The sequence below is a fragment of the Phalacrocorax aristotelis genome, chromosome 2, assembly GCF_949628215.1.
Source record: "Phalacrocorax aristotelis chromosome 2, bGulAri2.1, whole genome shotgun sequence".
NCBI lineage: Eukaryota > Metazoa > Chordata > Aves > Suliformes > Phalacrocoracidae > Phalacrocorax > Phalacrocorax aristotelis.
The window spans coordinates 139286108-139301925 of NC_134277.1; the positions used below are offsets into that span (position 1 = coordinate 139286108).

Genomic DNA, 15818 nt, shown 5'->3' on the forward strand with positions numbered 1-15818 from the left:
GGAACATAGATCTTTGACAAGCTGAGCTGGAAGGTCAAAATTTTACAAAACTCTCTGTCTGAGACCTGTGGTTTTCTATTGTGATTTGATTTCAAGAAAAGTTTTTTTTTTGTTTTATCCTTTTTTCATTCTATTTTCTAATCTGAATCATTTAGGAGACATGGTAGTGTTGGGTTGATGGTTGGACTTGATGATCCTAGAGGTCTTTTCCAAACTTTATGATTCTATTCTATCAGACTTAACTTTTCTTTACACTATACTTTTCACGGTTTTCCTTAAACACAAGAAAGGAGGAAATTCAGCCACCTGTTCATCATTTTTGTAGTGGCTGTGACAGCAATCTCTAATGAGTGGCCCTTCAGACATTCCAGAATTATCCATAATATCTCTATACATTGTCATTACGTGTTAGACATTCCTCTTTTGAGGCTAAAGTTGGTTATAATGTTATACAGTATCTGAAGAGCAGCAGCTATAAATCTTACAGTAATACATACCAATTAAACCACAATGCCTTTATGAAACTTTTTTTCTGTTCTCTTATTTATTGACAGATTTTTTTTTTAATTACAACACAATGAAACGATGGTAAGTACATAAGATGCAATAGTATAAAAAGCCATTTTAACCCTTCCCTTGGTTAAGACACTTACAGCAGACAAGAACTGCCCCACCCCAATTCCCCCCTTCTCAAATGAAAACAAAAAATAAATATAAATTAATAAATATAAAACAAATCACTGCACAGCCCTTAACTCTTTGATTGCCATGGCAAGAACCATAATGATGATTCTAGCATGTGACTTTCTGTGGTTAAAGGTTGCCGCAGCAGTCAAAGGGTTATAGCATTGTAAACATAAGTATTTTGTTGAAAATGTTCAGTCATGTTAATGGTCTACAGCAATGAGATTATTATCGTGACCCCTTGACCTTTAATGACACAACATTATAAGGAGTTAAAGAGATAATAGCTTGGTGAGCTGTTACATAGATTAATTAAACCATTTTGTTTAACAATGCACTATGAGGTCTTGATTTACTAATAAAAGACAACTTGTGTATAATAAAACACTGTTCAATGCATTGATCAATAAAAACAATGAAAAAATCAGTCTAAGCACCACAAAATTTTGCCTGATTATATCTGACAGTCATAATACACTTTAGCACCATTTAGTCAGCCTTGCATTTGCACACAAACAAGCTTTGTGTTTGTCAGTAGAAGCTACCTGAAAGAATAACATATGTCAGTTATAAAAAGGTTACTGTATAGAATGCTGTGTGAACCAATAAAATAAAATAAAATAAAACAGAATAAAACAAAATAACAATAATAAAATGAAATTTAGTTGCAGAAAGCAAATAAATGCTCCAGTTATTTTGTTACTATCACGCATCCTAATGAGCCAAACATGGGCATGAAATGCATATGGGGCTATGCAGAGAAAGGGGAATATAAATGGGAAATTTGCATCACACAGAGAAATCATCACATCCATATTCTAACTTATTTTCCAGGCTTTGTAAATTAAACAAGCAATTGTTGGGTGGTTCAAGAAGTAGAGCTGTAAAAAGAGTTGATGTTTAACAATGTGTGAGTTTTATGGTCATGTTATGCATAAAACCACTTTCAGAGATATCCTAACAACTGCACCAAAACCCTTGTCTCTGCATGAAACATTAACTTCCTCTTTCTCAGAGGTGGAGGATAAACAAACTAATCACAGTGTGGGAAGAGTCACAACTGTAGCAGTGTCTAGCTAACATATCAGAACCAGAACAACTTCTGCTGGAATTACAAGGAGGAAGGAATGGCAACAAGACAGAAAATGGAATCAGCTGCTAAAATAACACCCAACAAACAGAACTAAGGAAGAAATCAGGTTCTGGTAGATACAAGAGTACAGCACTTGGAGAGAAAGGAAGGTACATGTTATTCAGAAAGTAAGAGAAACAAGAATGTGTATGAAGCATTGAGAACAATGTACCCTTCTTGTACATATCCATATCAAACTCTGATTGACTACACACTGATAAAACCAGCTGTACATGCTTTAACTGCTAACAATACTAACCACAGGACTGGCAAGGAGCAGACATCACCTCCCTCAATCAGCTTCTGATCATATAGGAACACTTATCACATACAATAAACCTACAGAAGTCAAACACCTGCATCTTTGTCTGCAAGCTGATGAATCCAATTCCCAGACTGCAGGAGCAGATGTCAGAGAGAGTTCTTCATTAATATGATATTTATGGTGCCTAAAAATTAGGATCCATCAGAAAACAATTCATAATAGCGAAGCATTCTGCCATGCACCACTGCTAGCGTATTATGCTACAGCACTAATGTAATGGTAGTTGATGTATGTGTATGAACTGAGTTGTGGTAGAGGAAGGAGTCCGGCCATATAATTATTGTCTGGATATCCATGACAGACTATAGGTATCAGAATGTGAAGGAGAAAGAGAAAAATGCTAAAGATGAGAACTGGAACCACTGGAAATGGCACAAAGATTTTTGAAATGTAGCTTTCTAGCCTGCTCACCTCTCACAGACGGCATAACTATGTGTGCAAATGGTATGCAATGGCTGGCATCAGAAATGATAGGTCTCTATGGTTACACCAGTGTACACATTACCAGGCAAGTAGTCACAAGATGCCAATAAGGAGTCCATGATGGTCACTGCTGGCTGTAACACATCATTTTTGTTGTAAAAGATACAAAGGATGGCAGTGCCAATGATGGCAGATACTTCAATAATCTGAAATGAGTAACTTGGAGTTCAATGCTGGGGGACTGGACAATGAACAATATTTAGTGATATACACCAAGTTCCTAAAATGTTCACAGGAGTTTTTCAGAAAGTCCTGCCTCTTCACTGTAGACACAAAAAGCTGCATTTCCTACTGACAGACTGTAAAAAGTTCTGTGTGATTAAATGAGATGGACAACAAAACTATTTTCTTCTTTTCTCTGTATAGTCAACAGATCATTTCTCACTTGACTACCAAGAGCATATAACATTAAATATTGCCTTAATTAATCAGGAAACATGTCAGGGCACAGTGAAAAAGGGGGGGTGGAGGGGAATCAGAAGTTTGATCCTATTTATCAATTTACATAAAGAAATAGCAATAGATGGTCTATCCAAATGTCATAAATGTATTTCTGTTATATCAAACACTTCAGGACTGAAATATCATGGAGATAAAGATACATGGCTGTAATATAGACTAACAGAGGTAAAGGCTTCTTTGTCCTTCAGTATTTCATCCAGTGGAGTTCTTCAAATGACAGATGACTTTTTGGATCTAATTTCTGAAAACAAAAGTCAGAACATTTCACTGTGGCAAGTTTTTGCACATGGATTGAGACTGATGTTAGTTTGACTAAATCTCTCTCAGATTTTTCATTGCAGCAGATACACAATGTGCTCTCTATATATTTATAGTCACGTTTAGAGTAACTACACTTAGGAGCTTTCTGACTGACTGCTTTTTGGTGGGTTATGACACCAAATATAGAATTCAGTGGGCTTTCTACAGCCTAACAGGTATCCTTGTTGTTGGAGACCAATAACTCTTTCAAAGCTATCACCAGCTTCCTTATAATATCTGTTCTCTTTTATTGTTGATTATGCAGCAGTTACACGCAATTTCAGTAGTGTCAGTGGTGCTTGGCTCCTTCCCTTTCTGATAAACTGGTTTTGTACTTGCAACTACAAACCAAAATATTCTCATTCCTTTTCTTATATTCTTCTGGAAATGAAAAATGGAAATGTTCTTATGCTGCTTTTTCTGTGTCTGTCTGCAGCCTTTGACCAAAAGACCTAGATGGCTTTGCAGTGGACCCTAGAAGTTGGGGAAAGTGAGTTCATGACTAAGTTTCTTCTGAGAAAGATTTCAGTAGGATGTTCCTTTAAATCTGTATTGTCATCACTGTGATCCAAGGACTATCACCTTCAGAGGAATGCATATTGACAGTAGGTGATGCCCTGTGTATCTTGGATGACGAGAAGGGAGGATCATAATACTTGATCTATCCTATAAAATGGTTTTCAGCCAGACACAGTAAGACAGTACTGTGCATGAATTGACAAGACTTATCTGCATGGTTTTGGAAACACAATAAAGATGGATGTTAGGCATATACTTAGTTAACACTGTTTTACCAAATGCATTACATATAGTAAGAACTGGGAATAGACTATTCGTATCATCACACATTCCTTCAAATCTGGATTCCTATTCAAGATTAAAATTTCTTGGGTATAGCAATCTCAGGTATTTCTGTGAGCTGTGTGAGTATTAACAATGGCTATCCTGAAAGATTGTTTTAATAGTTTTCATCTACCTCGTGATGCCTGGCCAGACTTCATAGCACTTTATCATATGAGGTAAAAAACAACCATGTAAATACAAGCCGCAGCTATGCCTTGCAGGTATGAATTGTGGTTGTCATGCTCATTTAAAACAGTACTGTATGTTGCTGATGATGTCTTCTGAATACATACCATCACATGTACCATTTCCTAACTTGTATGACTCTACTTATATCCAAGCAGACAAACTGCTTGGAGCTGACTTCAACATGGTGCTCCTGCAAGATATAGAGATGATCAGTATGTGAGCACTGACAATGTTGTGGCAATAGCCAAGCATGGCATATACAGTATGTGCATCTCTGTTGAGGTTCGTTGTATGCCTAAATATGGGGTTGTTCATTTCAACGGGAATATATCAGCTGTACTATAGTATTTTTTGAGCTACATATATAATATCGTGTAATTGTGAAATCTGACAAAGAGTATTATAAAACATCATTTAACATTATGGAAAAACCTACTTTATTTTCTTTGATGTTGTAAAGGAACCAAAATTTGTTCACACCTTATAAATGAGTTAGCACTGATTGCCTGCTGACTGTAAGTACTTTCAGCTTCCACAAGGTGGATTATTTTATGTACAGCCATGTAAATTATGAATATGTGTGTAGGCTGGGTGTTAAACTATGCCAACAAATCAGGATGGAAATCTGGATTAGAAACATTGTTTTCTGACTTGACACACCATGCTCTGCAAATGGTGAACCCATCTGGGCATGCACTGATTTGCAGAGTTACGCTGCTCTGTTGCCAGTGGGCAAGTAATGTAATACTTCACTAAAAACTCTTCAGACTCCATTGTCGTATTGTTAAGGGCTAATCTGGTACTTTAGGAAGGTATTTTTTCCCAGCCTTCTGTTGCTGATCCCAGTTCCCAGAAAGCCAGTTCCCCGAATGATGGTTGGAGAAATGGAGGATCCAGGACACATGCATGGCACAAAATGAAAGTGATTGTTCCACGAGTTAGTGCCAGATGGCAAGATGGAGAGAATGTTCAGTATATATTTTACTGCAACAGCAAAAAAAATAACGGGCATGAAAGACTATGAATTAAGATATGCTGATAGCTCGCCAAGGAGATTAAGCTTGTAGTTATAAAAAGGTTGTGATGCCATTTCATAGAGTAGAAATTATTACTATCTAAAGAGAAAACTTTGGTTTATGTGGTGGCTATTACAGTTATCATCTGTGGACAATGTCATTCTACAGAAACAGGAGAAACTAAGCTCTGTGACTGGAAAGCTTCCTGCCATCATAAATGGCTGGCATGTGTAATGATTATTTTTCATGTATTTTTACTGTGACAGCAAGTGGCACTATGCTGCATGCACATCCAAGTGAAGAAAATTGTCTTTAGCATGCTAGTTTACATCAGCATTTCTTCATTTACATCTCTGCCACTAAAATTTATTTCATCTATACTGTGGGCAGACCGGAGCAGTACTTAAGGCTATCACCACAACGCAAACATACTTTATGTACACCTCTCACAGAATGTCATATCTCAAAGACATAATGGGCCGCTGCAACTGCAAATGTTAATAAACTGACTATAATTGGTAGTTGATATGCTAAAGTTTATGTATACTGGGAAACAAGACCTGTTTATGATGCATGTGTTTAACGCTGTCTACGTGCTTCTTTGAAATACATTTTGATTTTAGGAACAAATGCTTGCTGTGGTCACATACTGATGATCCTTCAAAATACGATTTCCTGATTATCACTGAGCTTTACTAGTTACATACATACCTCAAATAATGCCACATTGTACAGAATCTATGTGGCCTAACATTAGAGGCTACCTTAGATCAAGCATCAAATGGACCCAGTCTGCAACAAGCGATGGTATGCTTTTGATGCTTACCAGACATTTTCGGCATCAATGGCATCGATGACAATGCATTTCTCTAGCAGCCTCTGACATCTCACATGGCAAGTCACAAGAATGGGTTAGACAGATTCACTCACACATTACATTTTTCCATGAGACCAGTGGCAGACAATTCATTGATTTACATGCATAAATCAGAGATTAATTTTATAAGTATATGGTTCATTTACACCTGATTTTGTAACTGACATATGTTTAAATGATCTTATGTGAACCACTCTGTTTGTCTGCAGTCTGTGTACCATGAGCCAAGGAAGTTCGCCTAACGTTACAGTGCTGGTGTATCAGTCACAGCTATACCATTGTATTCAATAACAGGTTTTTTGTTCCTCAGCTCCCACACAATATTATTTGATTTACAGCATAGCCGAACACCTAAGTGGCCAGTGACATTTGTTCCCTCCACTGATAATAATGATTTTCCTTATGGCTGATAGGGCTGCAGTCATCTATTTACGCTTCTGGAAATAGAGCTGTCCAAAGACAGTCTTGACAAAAACAAAAGGCGACAGGGAGCTATTGTTCTGTAATGGCTGCTTCACATCTACTGCCACATGAACAGCTTCCCCCACTTCTGCAATTGCTGATAAAACTTAGGCCATGTTGTGAGAAGATATGGAGGCCAGTACAGAGCAAGCCCCTGCAGTCATATCCTTGCTCCTCAGCCCAGTCATCTTGTGCTGTCTCCAGTTTAGGCTGCTAATGGTGTAGTACCTTGCAATTCTACTTTCTTAAAAATGCAGTGCCTGGACCATTCACTTTTCAGTTGCTATGTGTCTTTTTTAAAGTTTGCCCTAGTGATGGTTCAAATGCAAAAAACTAGATTAGGAATGTAATGCTTCCATTGCTTATAGGCAGACCTACTTTCTATTCTACACACTTTTTTCTAACCAACAAGCTAGAATTTGGTTCTATATAATTTGGTACCAAAAGCTACATTTAACTGACAATAAGATTGCGAAGTAAGACCCCCAAAAAAGTTGAAAATTCAAAAATTAAGCCTTACACTCTGTTCTTAACCCACAGTGCTAATGGCACAGGAGTCTTGACCAAACAACCGGGGAGGTGAAGTACACTTCCAACAAGAAGTGTAAGTCTGCCCCTTAAGTTTGAATCTATTAGCTTCTGCTATTTTCATTCACAAAATTAGCCTTAAAAAATCTTTTTCTTTAATTATCCCCTCCCTTTGCCCCACTTTGAAAGAAGAAAAAGAACAAAAGTTCATAGGAAGATAGAAAATACGTATTACATTTATTCAGGAGACTTGAAAGGGCTCCTTTGGAGCCATTTATGTCTCTCCATCCCAGCCTATCCAGTAAATATACAGTTACATAGTTTTTTAGATGTATGTTTTGATAAAAACTAATTTGTGTCTACAGTCAATAACCTTTTCATAGGTTTATACATTAAAAGGCCAGAGGAAACACTGCCATCATCTACTCTGGCCTCCTGCATCATACAGACCATAGTTCTCTGAAGATACACAACTCTGTAGAGTCAGCTTGATAGACTGTAACTGATTAACACAATGCATATGCAGTTTTGTATTGTTCCACAGTACAGATCGTGGCAATAGCAATATGGAAATGTTTATAAAAACTTTATGAAAAAAGTTACGGCACATGAGCAGGAATCCAGATTGCAGAACTGAAAATATTTTCAATTTGTTTTTTTCTTAATTCTCATAATTATAGGCCCTTGTAGAAAAACAACTGTTGAAAAATAACATTGGCTCAGAACTTTTACTCATTTGAGTTCTAAACTAGATCAGGCAACAACACTAATTTACTCTGAACCTCTATAATTTGAAACTAGTCAGTGTGTATTTGGGAATTACAGTGAACACAATTGCTCCTACATCTTTTACTTAAAGCAAACCTTTATGACTGCTGTATAACCTATTGAAAATAGGAGTATGTAATAGAAATGCTGACACAATCTTGCTCTGCATGACATAAACATGCCAATATAATATTATTTTTTCTCCCTCTCTCTGTATATAATATATAAGCACTTTTAAGTAAAAGAAAATAGATTAAACTATCAACTTATCATGTATTCATGTATCTAGGATGTACCATATACCAAGCACTAGACTTATCACACTTACCTTCCTGCATAATTAAAGTTAAATTCTCCAAATACAAACATTTTTTGTTACCTTATCAAATAACAACAGTCAACATGCTCAGCACTTCATTACTGTCAGGGAAACAGCTGCACAAAAAGTTAAAGCTGCCACGAAAGATATTTCAAAATTGAAGTGACATTTTCAAGCGAATAAAAAAGCAGATGAGATGCTGTTCTAACTTAAAGATATTATAAAATAAGTTCTGCTGTTATAGATGAAAACCAAATGCAGAATAAGCAGTGCTGTTAGTATTTTCCACCAACTATCCAAGGGACAAAATTGGAACAGCAACATGAATCATGTTCTGTCTGTAGCAGAACATAAGTTTTAGTAGTTTGTTGACAATAAAATGACTTAAATGATTCAAATATGCATGTAGGTGTATATGTGTGTTTGTGTGCACATGTAAGTATACAAACACACACACACATTTTAATAAATATGACAAACAGGCATAGAATTCCAAATTCACCAAATGAGCTGATGTGCAGTAAATATCCTATGTTACTTAACTGTCATTTAATCTATATTTTTAGCAACTGAATTGGATTTACTAAATAATGCTATGGGCTGATACTGATGTACTTCTAACCTACAGTATGCAGTACCTCTATAAAACATCTCCAAAATGCCATCTGCATTGCATATTTGTTGTAAAATTATATCTTTTTCTAATCTTCATTTTTGTTAGCCGTACATATGTATATCTGTTTATGCTCTAAGAAATAAGTTTGCAATGCTTTATAGCATGCCACATGTTCATAAAATAAGTCCTCAAATCAATATAAAATCATGTAATTGAACAAAAAGGCATACTATTTTTCATGCTATGCTCAATATAAATATAAATTCAAGGCAGTCAAGCTATCCATTACCAAAATAATAATAACCATAATATATATGTATATATACCTACACTCTCTAAAAAGTGATCCAGTTATGTGGATTAAGAAACCAGTAAGAAATTGTTTGAATGTAGTATAAAAGTCTCATTTTATGTAAAAGCCAATACTGGCCATTTCAAGTATTTTAATACTTTCCTATAACCTTTTTCATAATAACTAGCTATTCGTAGAAATGATAACTTTATACTGAAAACTGTATTCAAGTTAAATAAAAATTAACTTCTACTGTAGTTCATTTTTAGAGTGTGCATGTATACATAGCAAAATACCCTTCTACAGCTCTATCATAAATATTTCAGTTTATGTCAGTTCTTTTCTATGGAAACCCTTCAACATTTTTTGCTCGAATTTTGGATAATGTATATCAGGCCTTTTAAGAAGTAAAACTCGTCTTAGTTCATTCGCTGATTCCCTTCAGTTTGTGCCAGTTTGCAAGTTAAAGGTCAAAGATCAAAGACATAGGACAGTACACTTTAAGGAAATTCAGACAGTGAAGCTGTTCACAGAAGACAACGTTTAACTTGGTAATGACAGTCAACAGGTCAATAATCAAGTTCAAGGCAAGCTGTTCATTGTTGCAAAAGCTACTCCCCTCAAATCCTGGCTTTCATAAAAAACCAGGTGTCTGACTTTTGGGGTGCATCATTCTCACCATCTTTAATAAGTTCACAGCCCAGTGACTGTAAAGCCTATCACTGCAAGAAGCAGCTCCTAAAATCAATAAAGAGGTCTGTCAGTTGCTGACTTTTCTCTAGGAAAAAAATATTGATACAAACCTGCTCTGCAGGTCACATGAATATGACAATACTGCTGTTAGCACAAATTACGCAGAATGACAAAAATGCTTTGGTGGTCCCTTGGCTCTGTCAGTGATATCATGTTCGGCTGAAGGCCAGAAATTTGACTAACCCTTTGAGAACTATGGTAAACATGCAAAGGGGTAACACACCGAAGGATACTCATGCAATATCAGAGTCATTGTTTTAGCTTTCCTTTGAAACTGTAACTCTACCTCCGCAGAGGCAAATTGAATTATCATGCAACATAGTTTAAAAGATAAATTCAAGATGCTTAAGATAAAAGGCTAAGCTATAAAACTGATGCCAGTTCAGAAAAATTCTTGGTAAGCGGTAGAAGTTATTAAAATAGGTTTGGTTCCTTTAACCAGAAAGTAGCCGGTAAATATATTTTGTTTTCTATTTATCTTACAAATGTTTTTCTATCAATAATGTAAATAACTAAAAACACTCACTTGCAGTCACAGGAAATCTGTTTTGAAAAACTTTTAAAACCTGTATTACCCAAACACAATCCTATAATTTAATGACAACCAAGATTAACATCCATCAGACTCCGAAAACAGATGCAATAGTTCTCAAAGGGTTACACCACCAATGTAATACCAGTGTCAAGTTTCTCTGTAGCATGACTGTTGCTTTAGTTCATTGAAATCTACTTCAGAAACACACTGCCTTTTACCATGCTTTGGAATGAGTGCTCCTGGCAGACCTATGAAAGGCCTGTGGCAGTTGGCTTGGTACAGCCTGGGAAAGATTATGCAGGAAAACCAACCAAAAATCAAACAAACCAATAAAAAGGTTCTGCTTGAATATAGTAATGAATATAAATGAGTTTAAAACATTGAGAACATAGCCCAGAGCAGCTGTAAAAAACACAAAATGAATGTATCATTAAGGCTGTTACTATATTGCAGATATTTTGGCCCCTTGTTTGTTGGAAAATGGCTGTCCGAACAGTCTGAAGTCCTGCTGTCATCCGAGTCTCCCACCTGACAAAACTGGAAGTAGGAGTATAGGACTTTATCCGTAGCAGACAGAAAGCAATCCTCTTTGGAGACAAAGCTGTTTTGGGTCTTCTCACTTTCCTGAAAGTTCCGTTGTGTGTTGTTGTGTTCTAAAAAAATTTACTTTCAGCAAAAATTTTTTCAAAGGGGAACAGGCCTTAAGGGAAAAATGTAGAAACATTGGAGATTTTTTTTTTCCTCTTCGTTAGTTAAACCTGGCAGTTTATAGGGCATTGAGCGTGCAGAGGAAAGGCCTAGAATCGAATGACAAAGAAAGACAAAGGACTGAAGAAACAGCAGATACTGTGTATCATGGAAGCTTCCCAGCCGAGCGAATCGCCACTCATGCGCAGGACAGGCAACCCCCTGGGTTTTAAAGATCAGCTTTGTTTCAGACTGACAGATGCCCGCTCCTAGCTAGGAAACTGCATAACAGCTCGTGTTGACTCTCAAGTTACCACAAACTCCTGGGAGGGAAAGAAAAAAAAAGCAAAACCCTACATCACACCCACTCTTGCATAGAGCGTTTGCAGTACAGTATGTGGCGGGGTGTTCCTTTCCTTTTGAACTGGAACACAGTGTAAACCAAGACAAGGAGGCACAAGGCCAGGATGCAGGGAATGACAATGGCTATGGCTTTCACAGTGCTGGCTGTGTTGTCCAGTTTGATGACAATGTCAACGTCATCTTGAGGGCTGTGTCGGTCTTTATCTCGATCTGTTGGTCCATCACAACCCATAAAATCCTTGAGGATGGATCTGGGATAGCCAGGTTCCACCCTGAGCATCTGGTTGTTGAATTTCCAGTACTCTTTTCCTTTGTAGAAATATGTGAAGCCTGAGAAAGAAAATTGCAATTATTCATGGTCATATTGGATCAAACCATGCCATCAACACACCATGACCAAAACTAACGGTGTCAAATTATTTTGTAATTGAAAAATTAAAAAGATGTAAGGAGTGGACTTCAGTTATAGGTCTTTCAAATCTTGTTTACAAATTTTATTTATTTACTGTCTCTAGAAAATTTAACATCAGGGTGGGTTTTTTAAATTCAATAAACTGGGATTTTATTTTCTTCCATTACTACAAAAAATAAAGGAATTCCAGAGAATATGATCTTTGACAGACCAGGGTTCAGCTGATTTGTACTTTCGCTGAAAACCCAACCAGCGCTGGAATCCTCAGGGCCAGGACTTTAAAACATCACAACCTCTTCAAGAAGGGAAGTCTACTGAAACAAATTGCAGTGCTCTGCTAGCCAGAAATGAGAACTGACCCTCCTTAATGTCACATAGCCTACTGCTGTACTTCAGAAGAAGGAAACTGGATGAAATAACAGCAGCTTTGTCAAGAGAAAACAGGTGTAACCAGATTTAAGTTCTCTACAAAGAGCTGGTATTTGATCATTCAGCGCAATCCAATGTTACTAATAAACATGCCTAAATGAAAAAAAAAAACCAACAAACAAACCTTGACTCCTTGCCAAAAATCTACATCACTTTATTATCCCAGCTGAAAAATAGCATTGATCTGGCTAGAAACAAACCTTCAGGATAAGAGAACTTCCTCCTACTGTTTATGAACTGAATGCAAATAGCTGGATTTTTCCTTATCTTCACTTTATAGACCTCAGCTTATTTCCTGCAGTACTAAAGGCCACTGAGAATACTAAGACAGGTTGGGCACTATTTGTCATTTTAACAATGCTTCCTGAAAAGATCAGTAACTGGGTAGCTGGAGATAGTATTAGTAATCACGCATTCAAACAGCAGTTAAGTTTCTTTCCATTCTAAAAAAAATTACAGTATATTTTGCAGCTCAAACTGTAAAACAAATTTCATCAACTACTGTCACTTTTCAGAATAGAATATTTCAATTGAATATTGAATATTCTCTACAGTTTTTGCTGTAATTTTAATGGCTTTCCTAGCCACTGAAAAGGTACTATTTTCCTTTCCTTAATCCCTTATGGTTTTATTGTCTGAGAATATGTTAGTATGTCTTAGAAAGGTATAAACCTGGTTAAAAAGAAAACAGAAAGGAAAAGCACAGAACTATATCAAAACAGTAGTTAGGAGGCTTGTTCACAAAATGCCTTCTATTCTGATATGATGAAGTTTTAAAATTTTAGCATATATAAAGTTCCTTAAGGCAATCTGTGGTTTAAACAAAAAATATTATGAAATGTAAAATTTCAGTATTTTGAGCCACAGGTTGCCCTAACTTTGCATTTCGTATAACTATGTGTATGTAAGAAAACACTGTACATACTGGCCTTGGATAAATATTTCAAGTGTGGAAATTTGATATATTATTTCCATCGATATTCCAATACATATATGGAGACTATATACAGATATGACACCTGTAAATCTATATTCTTACATATATACGGATACATATATGTATACATCAGGGGTACATATAAGTCAGAATACTGACATTAGGTAGTATTAATTGTTATTATACATTGAAATATCAAATTAAAACTGTTAAAATCAAAGCAGCAAAGTAATAGCCAGTCCCTATAGATCCAGTAAAAATTCTTTGATAAGAGCATATTTTCCACTGTAAAACTCTGACCATAGTTTAAATTTTCCTGTCATTTTGCTGAGGCAGGAACCAGGATAACAGTCAGTAACAGCTGAAGTATGGAAGTTACCAGCAGAGAATAGTAGTTCTAAGACACTGAGTAGTTTTACCGCTTCTCACGGCAGACCAAGTGACCTCCCACAACTGTTGAAAGTGATTTCATCTAATCTGCTTAATTTACTGAGCCTGCTTTGTGAGCTGCTCCTTACAACTTTCCAGGTGCCGAGAATAGTGAGTGCAATACCTGACCCAAACAGCATGGAAGAGCTTAGCAATCACTAATATATCAAATACAAACTCAAATTAGGAGTGGTAGTACGCATAAGGCAAAAAAGCTCAATGGGCTACTAAGTTAGACTAGCGTTTCTCTTTCTTCCCTCTAAAAATTGCTCCACCATCCACTTTAGCAGTATTTCTGGCTGGGAGGTGAGATGTTCTATGCTTCCCTCAAGGCAGAAAGGAAGATTTCTCCACTCTGGAGAACGTTGTGTGATCTCAGATTCCATGGAGCAACAGAAAGGAAATTTATTCTTCACCTCCTCCTACGAGTTTCTACCACAGCATTAGAAACTAAATCACAACATGGGAAATAGCAAGGAGAGTTTCAGAGTTGTTACCTGTACCATCCAAGCTTCTAGGACACTAAGTTAGGATGCTGACTAGTGTAGGAATTTGTTTTTTCTTCTCTTTCCCAAGCCTCTTACTGCAAGATTACCCCAAATTTTTGCGGACAGTGAAGGAAACCCCTTTGAGATCAGACTTATTGCAGGTGTTCATTTGCTTGGTTTACACAATTGAAAGACAAGGGAAAGAAAAAGTATTTTTTAAAACAAAATGGATTAACTAGAAGACGTGCTTTCAGATGTTCCCTTACAAAGCCATACAGTAAAACTTCCTTGTCAACTCTGCTTCTGCCCAAAGACAGGAAAACAGTTTAAGGCAAAATGTAATCAACTTCTTTCCAACTAAGCTGTGGCACTTCTTATTCTCATCTGTTTTTGTTTCTTTTCATATAAACAACAGTGAAGTTGTGAACTGTTTCTTAAGACTTCTATTTTCTTGATTTCAGGGAAAATGTCTTAATGGTCTTCTTGGGAACTTTATGGTGTCATTTTCAGTCCCTCTTTCTGCCCTGGGGCCCTTTCAGGCTTTCTGAGAAGAATACTCTCATTCCCTGTCTCTCTTCCACGATCTTACGTCATGTTTTACCACCCTCACCACTGAAAGAGTCAGAGCATTGAAGCCACTGGGGTAAAAAAAGAGAAGTGGCTTTGATGTAACCAGGAGTTTTTCCTGCCTTAGGAATGAGTACTCTGCCTCTTCAGTACTTTCAAACCCACTGGTCTGAGTGTTACAGTAAGATAGTTTTTGTTTGCAATGAGTGACACATAAACCTGAGCTCAGTACTTACTATGCAGAATGCAATCAAGGTAAGAAAAAGCCTCAAACTTCCTTTTGGACGTAAATCTTTAAAAATAGTCTTAAAAAGTAATGAAGGGAAAAAAGCAGAGATTATATTCATTATGTTTGTCTGTGCATACATAATGTTTGTGCCTATTTCCACATATATGTGTATTTACAGTTAGTTATTGAGTGTGATGTATGCAAAATATCATCTTAACTGACCTACTTTCCAGTTAACAACAAAACAAAACAAAACAAATAAAAACAACACAAAAAAAATCCAGTCTAGCCAAAAGGCCAGAATCCAGAGAAGGTTTCTGCTTCTGGATAAAAAAAGAGGCAAAGCAAGGAAGCAATTAAACATTTTTTTTAAGAAAAAAAAACCCCCCAGGCATTTCCATGGTAAATTACTTAATCAAGTTAGAGGTTGAAATAGGAGACTGAAACGGTTTATACAAGCAAAGAAATCTTTTTATCTGCTTTTTAAAAGGAAATTAAAATAATATGGCAATATATACATGTGCTGTCTGTGAGGCAGAGTAAACTCAGAACCTACTAATAAATAAATCATAAATGCCATACAATTCTCCAACAATAAGTGACGACAAATGCATATTTTTATTACCGTCAAAGGGATCTAAACACTGTGCAACTGAGGGCTCTGTTGGCAGTCTGCCAGAAGCCCTGGGTAGC

General features: G+C 36.5%; 1 protein-coding gene across 1 annotated transcript in view; it reads right to left on the reverse strand.

The window, feature by feature from the left end:
* Window positions 1-10531: 10531 nt before the first annotated feature.
* The window catches only part of MMP16 (matrix metallopeptidase 16), a 180101-nt gene continuing 174814 nt past the window's right edge, over window positions 10532-15818 (reverse strand). The window contains exon 10 of the mRNA XM_075085347.1: window positions 10532-11964. Coding sequence (XP_074941448.1) covers window positions 11630-11964 — 335 coding nt within the window. The 3' untranslated portion in view covers window positions 10532-11629. The remainder of the gene's footprint in view (window positions 11965-15818) is intronic.